Here is an 11,909-nt window from a genome sequence, read left to right as displayed (position 1 = left end):
TCAGCACACGTGCATGCACGTGCTGAGCAGTAATTCTAACCACAGCAATTTGTAAGGAGTACCAAGACACATCTAAACCCCTAATATCATTAGAATTTTATGAAAAACAAAAACGTTATCGTCCTTTAAAAATTGAACATTTGAAAAACGTTGCACGCGCATGCGCGTGTGCGTTGGCATTTTTTGTTACACCAATATATAGATATACATATTGTCTACGTATGCTGTGAATATCATCATTGGAAAACCATTTATTATACGAACAAACCATCATAGTCTAGCATGGCTTCTGGGATTTAAAAATATAAAAGACCAGCTTGCGAGATGGCTGGAGGAATTGTCCCAGTACAATATGACAATACAACATAGAAGTGGGAAAACACCGGCACCGGAATTTGTACGGCTATACCATCACATGAAAAGAATATGCAATAAAGAAAATTCTTTGTGCTTATGGTTCTTTTGGCAACTACAGGCCGAACTACCGTGTTTAGTTAGCCATATTTTGTTTCCAATTTTTCTTACTGGTTCGAAATAGTGAGCCCATGTTTCGTCACCAGTAACAATGTTTGCAAATTGTCTTTGATTGAATTTGGGAAACATTTTGAGCAATTGCTTAGCGGTTTGTACTCGTAGCCGTTTTTGGTCATCTGTCAATATATGCGGTATCCATCTGGCAGAAATCTTTCGTACTTTCAAAATAATCTTCAAAATGAAATGCACCCGCGATAGCGATATGCCAAAAGCTTTGACAATATCACAGATCGTGTATCTGCCATCACTTTCAATCATTTCCCTGACTTTTGAAACCTTTGCCTTACCTGTTACAGTCACAGGTTGGCTAGATTTTGCTGCATCTTTGACGGACTGTGTGCCAGTCAGAAATTTCTTTCTCCACCTACGAACTGTCTCATAAGATACCTTATCAGACCCATAAATTTCCCCCAATTCAATAAAAATCTGCATTACCGAATGCCCGAGTTTGTTCAAACTTTTATATAAGCTCTAATTTCTTCAATATTCTCAAACCGTTTCCCAACCATTTTTACAACAGTGGTCAACGACTGGCTCTATTGAAATGACTATAAGTTTAAAACTATGTGGAGCTGAAGGCTCGTGTTTATACCATTGGAAAGGTATTGAGAGTATCATCATCCACGAAATCGTGCAAAGCGTTATTGCGCTGTGGTACAATACACATTACACATCGAACAGCCCTTGTATGCTTACGGTAGATCGCATGATCAGCGACTGTGTTTTATAACGTTGATGAAAAGTCCTCCTCATTATGCTCATGATTACTATCTCCTCTCTCTCTCTCTCTCTCTCTCTCTCTCTCTCTCTCTCTCTGGGTCCAAGGTGTTGCATGCCAAGAAATCCTGTCCGGTCTGAATTCGTTGGCTTCAATAGGACCATATTACATGCTGATTGATGGTAGCCGTTGCTTATCTCTTAATTGCGGTCACTGATTTATAACGGTTTTTCTATACCGGAGATTTTGCTAGGAATTTCTTGGCATGGTAGTGTACCACATTGTTTATTTAGTCTTCTTCTTCTTCTTCTTCCAACTGCTGGCCTCCTTCAACTCAATGAATATTCTGCCAGTTTGTGAGTAAAGTAAAGTAAAGTAAAGTAAATTTTATTTAAAGTCGGCACTATATACATTCAACATGTCAAACACAAGCTCTGTAGAGCTTTTTAACCGACTATCACATTCAAGTATATCAAGGACAAAGACACATAGCATGCATGTACACATATACACAGACATATCACAGATTAACAAAAGAATACAAAATAAAAGAAAACTTTCATGCAAGAATACACAAGAATATACAGATACGAAAGCATAAAACTACGAGGAAGAAATAAAATACTACAAGCAAGAGTATATGTATTAAAAGCATCATTAAATTTCAAACCAATTAGCTATGTTTGCTGTTTCAAGTAAAATCTGTATAGTATAAGAGTTTTTGAAAATAATTTAAATATAATTAAAATAAATGATGGTAGTAAATTAATCATGTAAATATTTAAAATTTCATTGCTGATGGAATTTACTAAAAAATAAATAATAAAAGTAAAAATAGAAAAGAAAGGTCTATTGAACCATGCAGACACACAAATAAACGCTGCATAGATAAAAAGAGCAGAAACAACATATAAAGCTATATACAATGGACCTAAGATCTGCATGATTTACACTTACATGTGGGGACAGACCAAGTGGAAATAAAACTTTTAAATTGATTTAAGGTGGTAAGATGCCTAGCTTCATTTGGTAAAGAGTTCCAGATCTTAGGAGCACTGTACCTAAAGGATTGCAACCCATACCTGGTTGTCCTGACACTGGGCACAATGGCAGTGTTTGTGTATCTAAAACTGTAAGAGTGATCTTTAAATGCAATGATGTCATGAAGAAACAGAGGGCTGGATTTGTTTATAATTTTATAAGTTTCTATAGCCAGTGTGCGCATACGCCTTACTTTTAAGGTTGGAAGAAGAGATTTATGAAGCAATTCATCATATGTAGAAACATAATCATTATATATGAAACGAAGGGCCCTTTTCTGTAGGTTTTCCATTTTTGTGGTATTCTTCTCCGAGCAGAAGTGCCAGGTAAGGGGGCAGTAGCTAAAATTTGATAAAATAAAGGAATGGTAAATTGTAAGTTTACTTAGACGATTAAGATTGTGTCCTATTCTTTTTAACACATTTAATTGCCTAGCTGCCTTCCTACAGATGTCAGTAATATGGGAGTTGAAATTTAATTGATAATCTATGGTCACCCCTAATAGGTTAATCTCCGATTCACTGCATAGAGTAGCTTCTCCTAAATCAAAAGTTAATTCTAAATCTTTGCTCTTCTTTCCTACTGAAATTGCCTGAAATTTGTCAGGGTTTGCCTTCATTTTGTTGCAATTGAACCAGTTTAAAAGGGATACGCTATCATTTTCCAATGTGGTCTTTAATATATCTGCTTTTTCATGAGAGTAAGAAACAGTGTTGTCATCAGCATAATTATAAATGGAAGAGTCAGAGACAAAGCCGAAAATATCATTTATAAAGACATTAAACAGTATCGGTCCAAGTATCGAGCCCTGAGGAACGCCCTTGAAAACTGGTTGAAATGAACTAGAAAACTCCCCGATTTTCACATATTGATATCTTTCACTGAGATAACTTTCCATAAGACTTAAGGCTTCATTTCCAAGACCGTAGTGTTTAAGTTTTAAGAGAAGCAAATCATGGGGGAGACAGTCGAAAGCCTTAGAGAGATCCATAAGAATTGCGGCTACATACTTATTCTCATCCAAGGCTCTCTTCCAGTCTTCCATGATCCTAAGTAAGGTGGACTGACATCCATACCCAGTTCTAAAAGCAGCAAGGAAAGGATGAAATATAGATTCAAAATATTCAGAAAGCTGTATATGGATGGCTCTTTCAAAGAGCTTTGAGATGGATGGCAAAACACTGACCGGTCTATAGTTTCCCTTGTCTAGACAGCTGTTTTTCTTATGAATAGGACAGACTTTGGCTTTCTTTAATGAATCGGGGAAAACTGAATTTTCTATGGCCTTATTTATAAGACATGCTAATGGTTTAGCTATAGATGGCACGGCTAGTCTTAATAGCAAGGGTGATATATTATCTACCCCTGTAGCTTTCTTAATATTGATTTTGTTTACATGTTCAATGATGAAAGATTCATTTACCGGTTTAAAGGATAGTGGTTGTGAGTCCTTATCTTTCATGATAGTGTCAATTTGTCTAACACTTGAATGTTTTTCATCTATCTGCACATCGTTTGTTCCTATATCCTTTGCCACATTAACGAAATAGTTGTTAAAAATATCACATACAGCACCTTGATCGTTGACCAAACTGTCATTTTCACATATGATAGTATTTCTGATGGTATTATTACCCTTATTTGTCAAAATCGGTTTGATTGTAGGCCAGAAATCTTTCGACTTTGGCCCCCCTTCACATCTCTCTATAAAATATTTATTTAGAGACTGCCTTTTAACTTTTGTGACGTAGTTTCTTTGAGTTGCATATGCTTTCCAATTTTTGTCTGTATTATATTTTTGAAATTTGTGAAATAGCATCTTTTTCCTGTAAACAGCCCTCTTCAGAGTTTTATTCATGAAAGGAACTTGTTTAGGTAAAACTTTCCTCTCCTTGAAAGGAGCATGTTTTTCGATCGTCTCTAAGAATTTGTTTTCAAAATTTTGGTATGCCATATTGACATCTTCCACATTAATAGCATTAATGAAATCTATATTACTTAACTCTCCTAAATAGTTTTGTACATCGAAATTTTTAAAACTTCTACACAATTTGGTTTGTTTGGTTGCCAAAGGAGTGTCGCACTTCAATTGGGCAGCAATACAATTGTGGACATCACTTAAACCACTGCTAAAATTTAAAACTTTATGTATACAAGATGACATATTTGTGATAATAAGATCTAAAAGACTTGGTTTTCCATAGCTGGTGAAACATGTTGGTTTCTTGATGTGATTTCTAAGATCAAAAACATCACATATCTCCTGCATGACGGAACACTTTGAATCATCTAACATATCATAGTTGAAATCACCTAAGAACATAAAATTATCCTAAGATGCTGATATTTGGTCGGCATACATATTGAAATCAGACGTGAACAGAGAGTCTAACATACTGGGCGGCTTACATACGCCTGAAATGAACCACTTTTGATTGTCAACACATAATTCAATACCTATGGCCTCGATTGATTTGAATTCGAATTTCCTCTTCCTGTCACCTGGTAGATCAGATCTTAGATATGCCAATATTCCCCCTCCATGTGCGTTTCGATCCCTTCTCCATAGGATATAATTGTCCACCTGGAACTGGGCGTCCACAAAAGTCTCATCAACTTTTGTTTCTGACAAAAAGAGTATATCAACTATATTTCGAGTTAATAGCTCATGTATGTGCTCGATTTTGCTCCGCAGACTGTTTATATTTAGGTATGCGACTATAAATTTCTTTGGATTAGCTTTCCTAGCTGAAAAAAGTTCAACAAATATATCGTCTTCCTCATTTTCTTGTACTTTCGATTTCCCATTTGGTGTAGCCAAAGGGGAATTACTCTGATTTGCTGATGTGAAATGTACATTTTTGTGCATCCCGTCCCCACTCGGCGGCTGGGAGTAAGTGATTTCCTCGTCATTGAAAAATGAATCCGTAAAGTTTGGTAGTCGGGATTCACACAGATTGCAGTAGAAGTAGTCTTCAGATTTACCGAGACTCATGTAAGCAGCATGATCTAAGTTTGTACATTTCAGATGAACCCATAGCTCACAGAAGTCGCATTGTATCGCTTTCTGGTTAGATTTTACTGGTTTTCTACATGTACTGCAAGGAAATCTAACTGGCCCTGGATTAGGCGACACATCACCGCAGAGGAGTATGCATTTTACTAGGGCGTAATCAAAGCGACTGTTTGTATGTAGCATATTCTATAAATACGACTTCCGGTCACACATCTGATATATAAAATAAGTATTGTTTGTAAACTCCGGCTGATTGTTCACGATTACCAATTTTCCAGAGGTAGAATATTCCTTTCTCAATACTTTGCCGCTGGTGGTGGCATAAATAAGTTGATAAAACTGCATTAAAAGGATAAAAATTTGGGACAGTTGGAATCCACGTATTCCCGCCATCTTGTCACAACTCACCAGTTTTTGAGTGTACGCATGTGGTTAAAAACAGGGTAAAAACAGTCTATTTAGTGGTGGAAAAGATTGTTCACTTGAGATTTGAACATCTCAAGTGATGCTGCTGAGGTGATATCCGGAGGCAGGTTGTTCCAGTCCCGTACCGTGTTGATGAAGAATGACCATTTCCTGCAGTCCTTCCTCGCTGATGGTATTGCGAGTGTATGGTGTTGTGAATGCCGTGGTGTTCTGGTAGGCTTGCTGAAGTACTTCTGTTGGTCTATAGCTACTTTATTGTTGATGATCTTGTACATCATAGCCATTCGTGATTCCTTTCTGCGTTGTTGTAGACTTGGTCACTACAATTGTTCTATCATGTGGCCTACGCTGGATCTATTTCTGTGTCTGCCTGTCACATATCTGGCCGTTCTTCTTTGTACTTTTTCTAGCTGGTCTATGTGTCCATGTTGGTATGGGTTCCACACAGTAGCTGAGTACTCCAGTTGCGGTCTGACGAGTGATTTATATGCTTCCTCTTTGATGCTCCTTGATGAGATATGTATGTTTCGTCCGAGGAATCCTAGTGTTCTGTAGGCTTTATTGCAGATGTTGTTGATGTGGGTTCCCCAGTTAAGATCTGCAGTTACCGTACAGCCTAGATACTTAGTCGATGTTTCGTGTGCGAGGACATGGTTATGTAAGCGGTATTTGTAGGATGTAGGTTGTTTCTTTTTCGAAATTGTAAGTACTGTGCATTTATCTGGATGAAATTCCATTTTCCAAATTGTTCCCACAATGCTAATTTATCAATATCATTTTGAAGAATTTTGCAGTCGTTTTCCGAATTTATAGTTAGATAGGCAATGGTATCATCAGCGAATAGTCGTACAGTAGAGTTGAGGGTTGATGCTATGTCGTTTATGTAGAAAAGGAAAAGACTAGTCTATACACAATGTAGCTGAAAAGGGAGATCAAAGGTCTTTTTAATAAAATAGATATTTGAGAGTACCCTCATTGATAGAAAGATCTGTTGATAAAAGATGCATATGTGATTTCTAAGGTGCCGAATCGTCCTGTGTTGGGTGCCGAATCGTCGTGGTGCCGAACTGTCCTAATGTCGGATGGCCGAACTGTCACGGTGCCGAAATATCGTATTCATGACTTTTCGGCACCAAGGCGTTTCGGCACTTACTTTAAGATATTTCGGCACCAACAATTATTTTTTATTTGGCACCAACAATTCTTTCTTTTTTATATCATAATAATTTAGTTTTATATTAATTTGATTTATAATTGATTTGATAATACATTATTTTATTTTAATCTGAATTTTATATTATATACATTAATTTGCTATTGTATACAAACTTCGGATAGGGGGGTGTATAACAAAGCAATTTAAATGGGCCCACCATTGAATGTGTAAATTGTAAAAACAACAACACCCATAGCCCTTCTCCCTATTCCGTGACTAGGTGCTAATTAGGAGGAGATAATAAGAGCCCCTGGTACACAATGAGGGCTTCACATCTCATTTCTGAAGAGAGTCTTGAAGAGAAGACCAACGATGTCAGGTCAGTATGAATTGAATTATATGTATATTTTAAATTCAATAAAAAAGATATAGTATATCTTCTTTTTATGTCCCACTCGATGGTTGGATTGTTATAGATCATACCAGCTTTGTTTTAAGCATTTTAACTAACGAACATTGACAAAAAATATGATGGGTAGCTCATCATTAATTTCAATTTCAGATAAATTTTGTTGTACAGTGTATATTTAGTTGTATGTCACATGTGAACATACATGCAGCACATTGTTCCTTATTGCTAAAATATTTTTTAGATCTTTTAGTTGTTTTTTTTAATTGTGTTAATTTTTGGTAAAAAAACCACAAAAAAACATTTTCTCTGATCTATAGACATCATTCCATAGCTTAATTGTTGATGGTAAAGAGATATAGCCTGCAACTGTTCTAGTGATTTATATATGAAACACACCCATTGTTAGACCTAGATGTCGAACCTCCACATATGGAAACAGGCGCTTGGATGTGGCAGCAGCTACACTCTGGAACTCTCTGCCTGATACCCTCCGCCGTTGTCAGAATTGGAACACTTTTAAAAAACATTTAAAAACACATCTTTTTAGACTTGCATATTATTAGTATCATAGGTGGTTAAATCTTTATGGTTTCTTTACCACCATTTTAGCATGACTTTTTCAAGTATATAATTATATATTTATTTCAACTAATGTATTTTATATCATTTGATTGTACGGCGTGGAACTTTTTTTCCCATGCATATCATGTTTTAGATTTTATTAATTTTACTTCACATTATTGATGTTTTTCTAGCATTGTTTTGATATTATCTGTCTTAATGCTATTATAATTTCCTTTTACTATTTTTATAACATGCTGTATCATTTTTATTGTGTGCAGCGCTTTAGAGTGGTTATTTATAGTCATATAGGGCGCTATATAAATAAATATTATTATTATTCTCTGTCACCGATAATAAGTGCATTTCATGTTTCTTTTTGCTGAAAGAATATAGTAGTCTAATGTTACCCTTCTTTCATATAGGTAAATAAGAGAAAAATAGAGGTGACATAGTTACTGTAGCAAAAGACATTTCAAAACGAAAATTCATATGCCGCAATTTAAGAACTTTGAAAACATGAATGGAAACAGAGTCTTGGAGTATATATTCCATGTAGCTGGAAAACTACTCCTTGGACGGAGAAAAAATATCTCTGGCATGACATTCTATTGTTACGCTTAAATATCATACATCAAATATTAATATTAATTACGTTTTCTACATTTGTAATAATAATAGCAATTCTGATATCTTTTTTCAATAAGCAATTGAAATATATCTATATTTGCATTACAAAATGTTCATTGTTTAAAAAAGGGGGCAGCTCCCACCCACCCCACCCCCCTCGATTCTACATGCTTGATATTTTATAGAGTCGCAAATAAAAAGTAACAAGTTCTCCTCCCAGAATTGCATCGTACGTTAAATTGCAGATGCTATGTACATTACCAACATGCATATGTAATTCTTCTATACAAATTATCTATTATGAATAAAAAAAAATTACTACATCTTATAGAACCACATATACTGATTCTGAGCAACGTCGTATCGAATTGGAAAACCGCTATAAAACATTTCATATTCCTTATGTTATGCGTTAATTTGATATCACTGATACTGAAATAAAAAAAACATATACATGTTCTGGCGACAGTACTTTTCATTTTTGTGATTAATCAGAGTCCTAACTATATGCTGTTTACATGTAAATGGGTAAATATATTTTAATTTCTTTTTAAAAGGTACTTGCTTTATAGAAAAATAATGATATTGTATCAAATACTATGAATAGTTGATAGAGACGTCGGCGTCACTAATACACACATTAGGTGAGAAAAACAAACAAAAATTTCAATTTTCAGAGGAATAAGGGTTGTCCCCCGCAGCTTAATTATAAACCAATAACAATGACCAGTCCTATGTCTTAAAAAATAAATGTTAATAGTTAAGCACTCTATTAATGGAAAAAGTTAATTAACATTGATGACCCTAGCAGTTACAGAGGTGAACTCCATATTGATGGTATTAATTGTCGATGATGATAAAAATGGAGACACGCAACATCAGGCGAAGCCCTCGGAAGCTCCTGAATTTTAGAGATTTTGTAGGGCTTGAAATATGTCTCTTAAATAGTTATTTTTACAATACTTTTTCCATTTTAAATGAGGTGAAATTGATAAAAGGCCGCAAATTTTGAAGGTTTTTCAATAAAATAAAAGTTGCCCCCCCCCCCCCCCCCCCAAAGTAACAATAACATATCAATGTTGCAGTGATCAGAACAGTTAGAATACTAATAATTTTTCAGGTTCTGAAGACAGTTGACCGTCTCCTCCCAGACCACATCAAACTACAAACATTTGTGGTTGATTTCGAAGCTGCCATGTGGAAGGCCATCGAGGATCGGTTTCCAGGATATACCATCCAAGGATGTGTATTCCACTGGACGCAGGCCGTGTACCGAAAGGTCGAGGAATTTGGTTTGTAGGTAAATCCCCCATTGTATTCTTGAAATAGTCAAATTTTATAAATTTTCATTTGTAACTATAGATAATATTGAAGTTAATATAATAAATCCTCATATCGATCACTAATGTATCTTTGATATTTATTCCAGAGGGCATACAATGAACGAGGAGATGTCTTCACCTTCGTAAGACAAGTGTTGGCACTACGTACCCTTCCTTCCTCCGGAGCAGATTGAGGAAACTTTCCATCATCTTGACAGTAGAGTCAGCACTGACCAACTGGACTCTTTAATGGGTTATGTTTGGCGGCAATGGATGCGCAACCCCATCTTCCCAATCCAGAACTGGTCCGTTTTTATGTTATCAGTGTGCACCAATAATGATTTGGAAAGATGGCACAACAAGCTTAACAACAGAGTAAACCGTGCCGGGAAAGTGCCGTTTTATCTGCTGTTAATTGAGTCGTACCAGGAAGCACAAAACATTCCATTGGTTGCCCGGCTTCTTTCAGAGGGAAAGATGGAGATAATTCACAGAAAGCGAACAAACAGACTTAACGGGAAGTTATTCCAGGCATGGGAGAAGTATAACAATTATATATATATAGTGAGCTGTCCAGAACTCAACTTCTCCGAGCTTGTTCTGTCTTGTATGGGCCATCAACGGAGTGAGAAAGACCACAACTGTCTCAGTGTGAGCGTGTGCAATAGTGCCCATTAACGGTGCTCATCATCAACAATTGTGTTGTGCTAATACTGTATATAGTGTTTTATGTATGAAATTTGTATTAATTCTTTTTAGTGCTTGTTCTTAATTTATGAAAGATGTTAAGTGGTTAACAATGTCATTAAATGTGAATTAGTGTTTGTATGTATTATGATCATCTGTATCTTCATTGCATAGTGGTATTAATGTACTGTGTCAGTTGTGTATTAGTTTTTGTCTTAATATACTGGATCATCTGTATTGTAGTAAAAATATAGTACAGAATTAAAATTTAACAGTGTTCCTTGTTTTAATGTAAAACTTAAACGGTACCAATTTTGATGCACCAGATGTGCATTTCGACAAATAATGTCAATAATGTCCCTTCAGTAATGCTGAAGCCTAAAACGTTGGAAATACGAAATGATAATAAACTTTGCAGAGTTGGAGAGAGAAAAAAAGAAAGATCGAGTGCCAATAACTAGAATCAAGTTCGTCCAAAGATCAGATCTATGCAAGAGAGAGATAATCCTTAATTTTGAAATAAATTTCTACGTTTTATCATAACAATTGAATTTAAATTATATCCATATTTTCAAACTATTAACGAAGTAAATAGCTACTGGACTGTTGAAACCCTCGAAGACTAACGGTCAACGGGTGCAGGACTTTTCGGCACCAAGACGTTTCGGCACTTTATTATTAAGACGTTTCGGCACTCAGATGTTTCGGCACTTACTTTAAGACGTTTCGGCACCAACAATTATTTTTTATTTGGCACCAACAATTCTTTCTTTTTTATATCATATTAATTTAGTTTTATATTAATTTGATTTATAATTGATTTGATTATTTTATTTTATTTGATTATTTTATTTGAATCTGAATTTTATATTATACATTGATTTACTATTATTATTAACTTCGGATAATTGAAAATCTCTTGGGGAGATGTATAACAAAGCAATTTAAATGGGCCCTCCATTGAATGTGTAAATTGTAAAAACAACAACGCACCCATATCCTTCTCCGTGTCCTGTGACTAGGTGCTCATTAGGAGAAGATAATGAAGAGCCCCTGTAACACAATGAGGGCTTCACACCTCATTTCTCATGACTAAAGAACATTGACAAAAAATATGATGGGTAACTCATCATCAATTTCAATTTCAGATAAATTTTGTTGTACAGTGTATATTTAGTTGTATGCCACATGTCTACATACATGCAGCACATTGTTCCTTATTGCTAAAATATTTGTTAGATCTTTAGATCGTTTAGTGGTTTGTTTTATTTAATTTTTAAAACATTTTCTCTGATCTATAGACCTCGTTCCATAACTTAATTAATTGTTGATGGTAAAAAGATATAGCTTGCAACTGTTCTAGTGATTTATATATGAAACACACTCATTCTCTATCACCGATAAAA

At 35.3% G+C, this 11,909-nt stretch overlaps 1 protein-coding gene and 1 pseudogene across 3 annotated transcripts; one reads left to right on the top strand and one right to left on the bottom strand.

The window, feature by feature from the left end:
- Positions 1-1,348: 1,348 nt before the first annotated feature.
- Positions 1,349-5,707, bottom strand: LOC125668382 (uncharacterized). Of its 3 annotated transcripts, XM_056139568.1 has the most exons (3): positions 4,751-5,701; positions 3,304-3,375; positions 1,939-2,634 (listed from the first exon to the last, which is right to left on the bottom strand). In XM_056139568.1, the coding sequence occupies exons 1-3, from the start codon at positions 5,490-5,492 to the stop codon at positions 2,489-2,491; spliced, it is 960 nt and encodes a 319-aa protein (XP_055995543.1). In that variant the 5' UTR covers positions 5,493-5,701; the 3' UTR covers positions 1,939-2,488. The 3 variants fall into 3 exon arrangements, with proteins under 3 accessions (XP_055995545.1, XP_048758466.2, XP_055995543.1); XM_056139570.1 differs by lacking the exon at positions 3,304-3,375 and having other exon boundaries at positions 1,349-2,382; positions 4,751-5,707; XM_048902509.2 differs by having other exon boundaries at positions 1,615-3,375; positions 4,751-5,707.
- A 3,649-nt stretch (positions 5,708-9,356) lies between these two features.
- LOC125647145 (uncharacterized) lies at positions 9,357-10,725 on the top strand (annotated as a pseudogene).
- The last annotated feature ends 1,184 nt before the right edge of the window (positions 10,726-11,909 follow it).

The sequence above is a fragment of the Ostrea edulis genome, chromosome 6 (assembly GCF_947568905.1).
Source record: "Ostrea edulis chromosome 6, xbOstEdul1.1, whole genome shotgun sequence".
Lineage (NCBI taxonomy): Eukaryota > Metazoa > Mollusca > Bivalvia > Ostreida > Ostreidae > Ostrea > Ostrea edulis.
The sequence above is the reverse complement of the archived record's forward strand: the minus strand, read 5'-3'. Positions and strand labels throughout refer to the sequence as shown.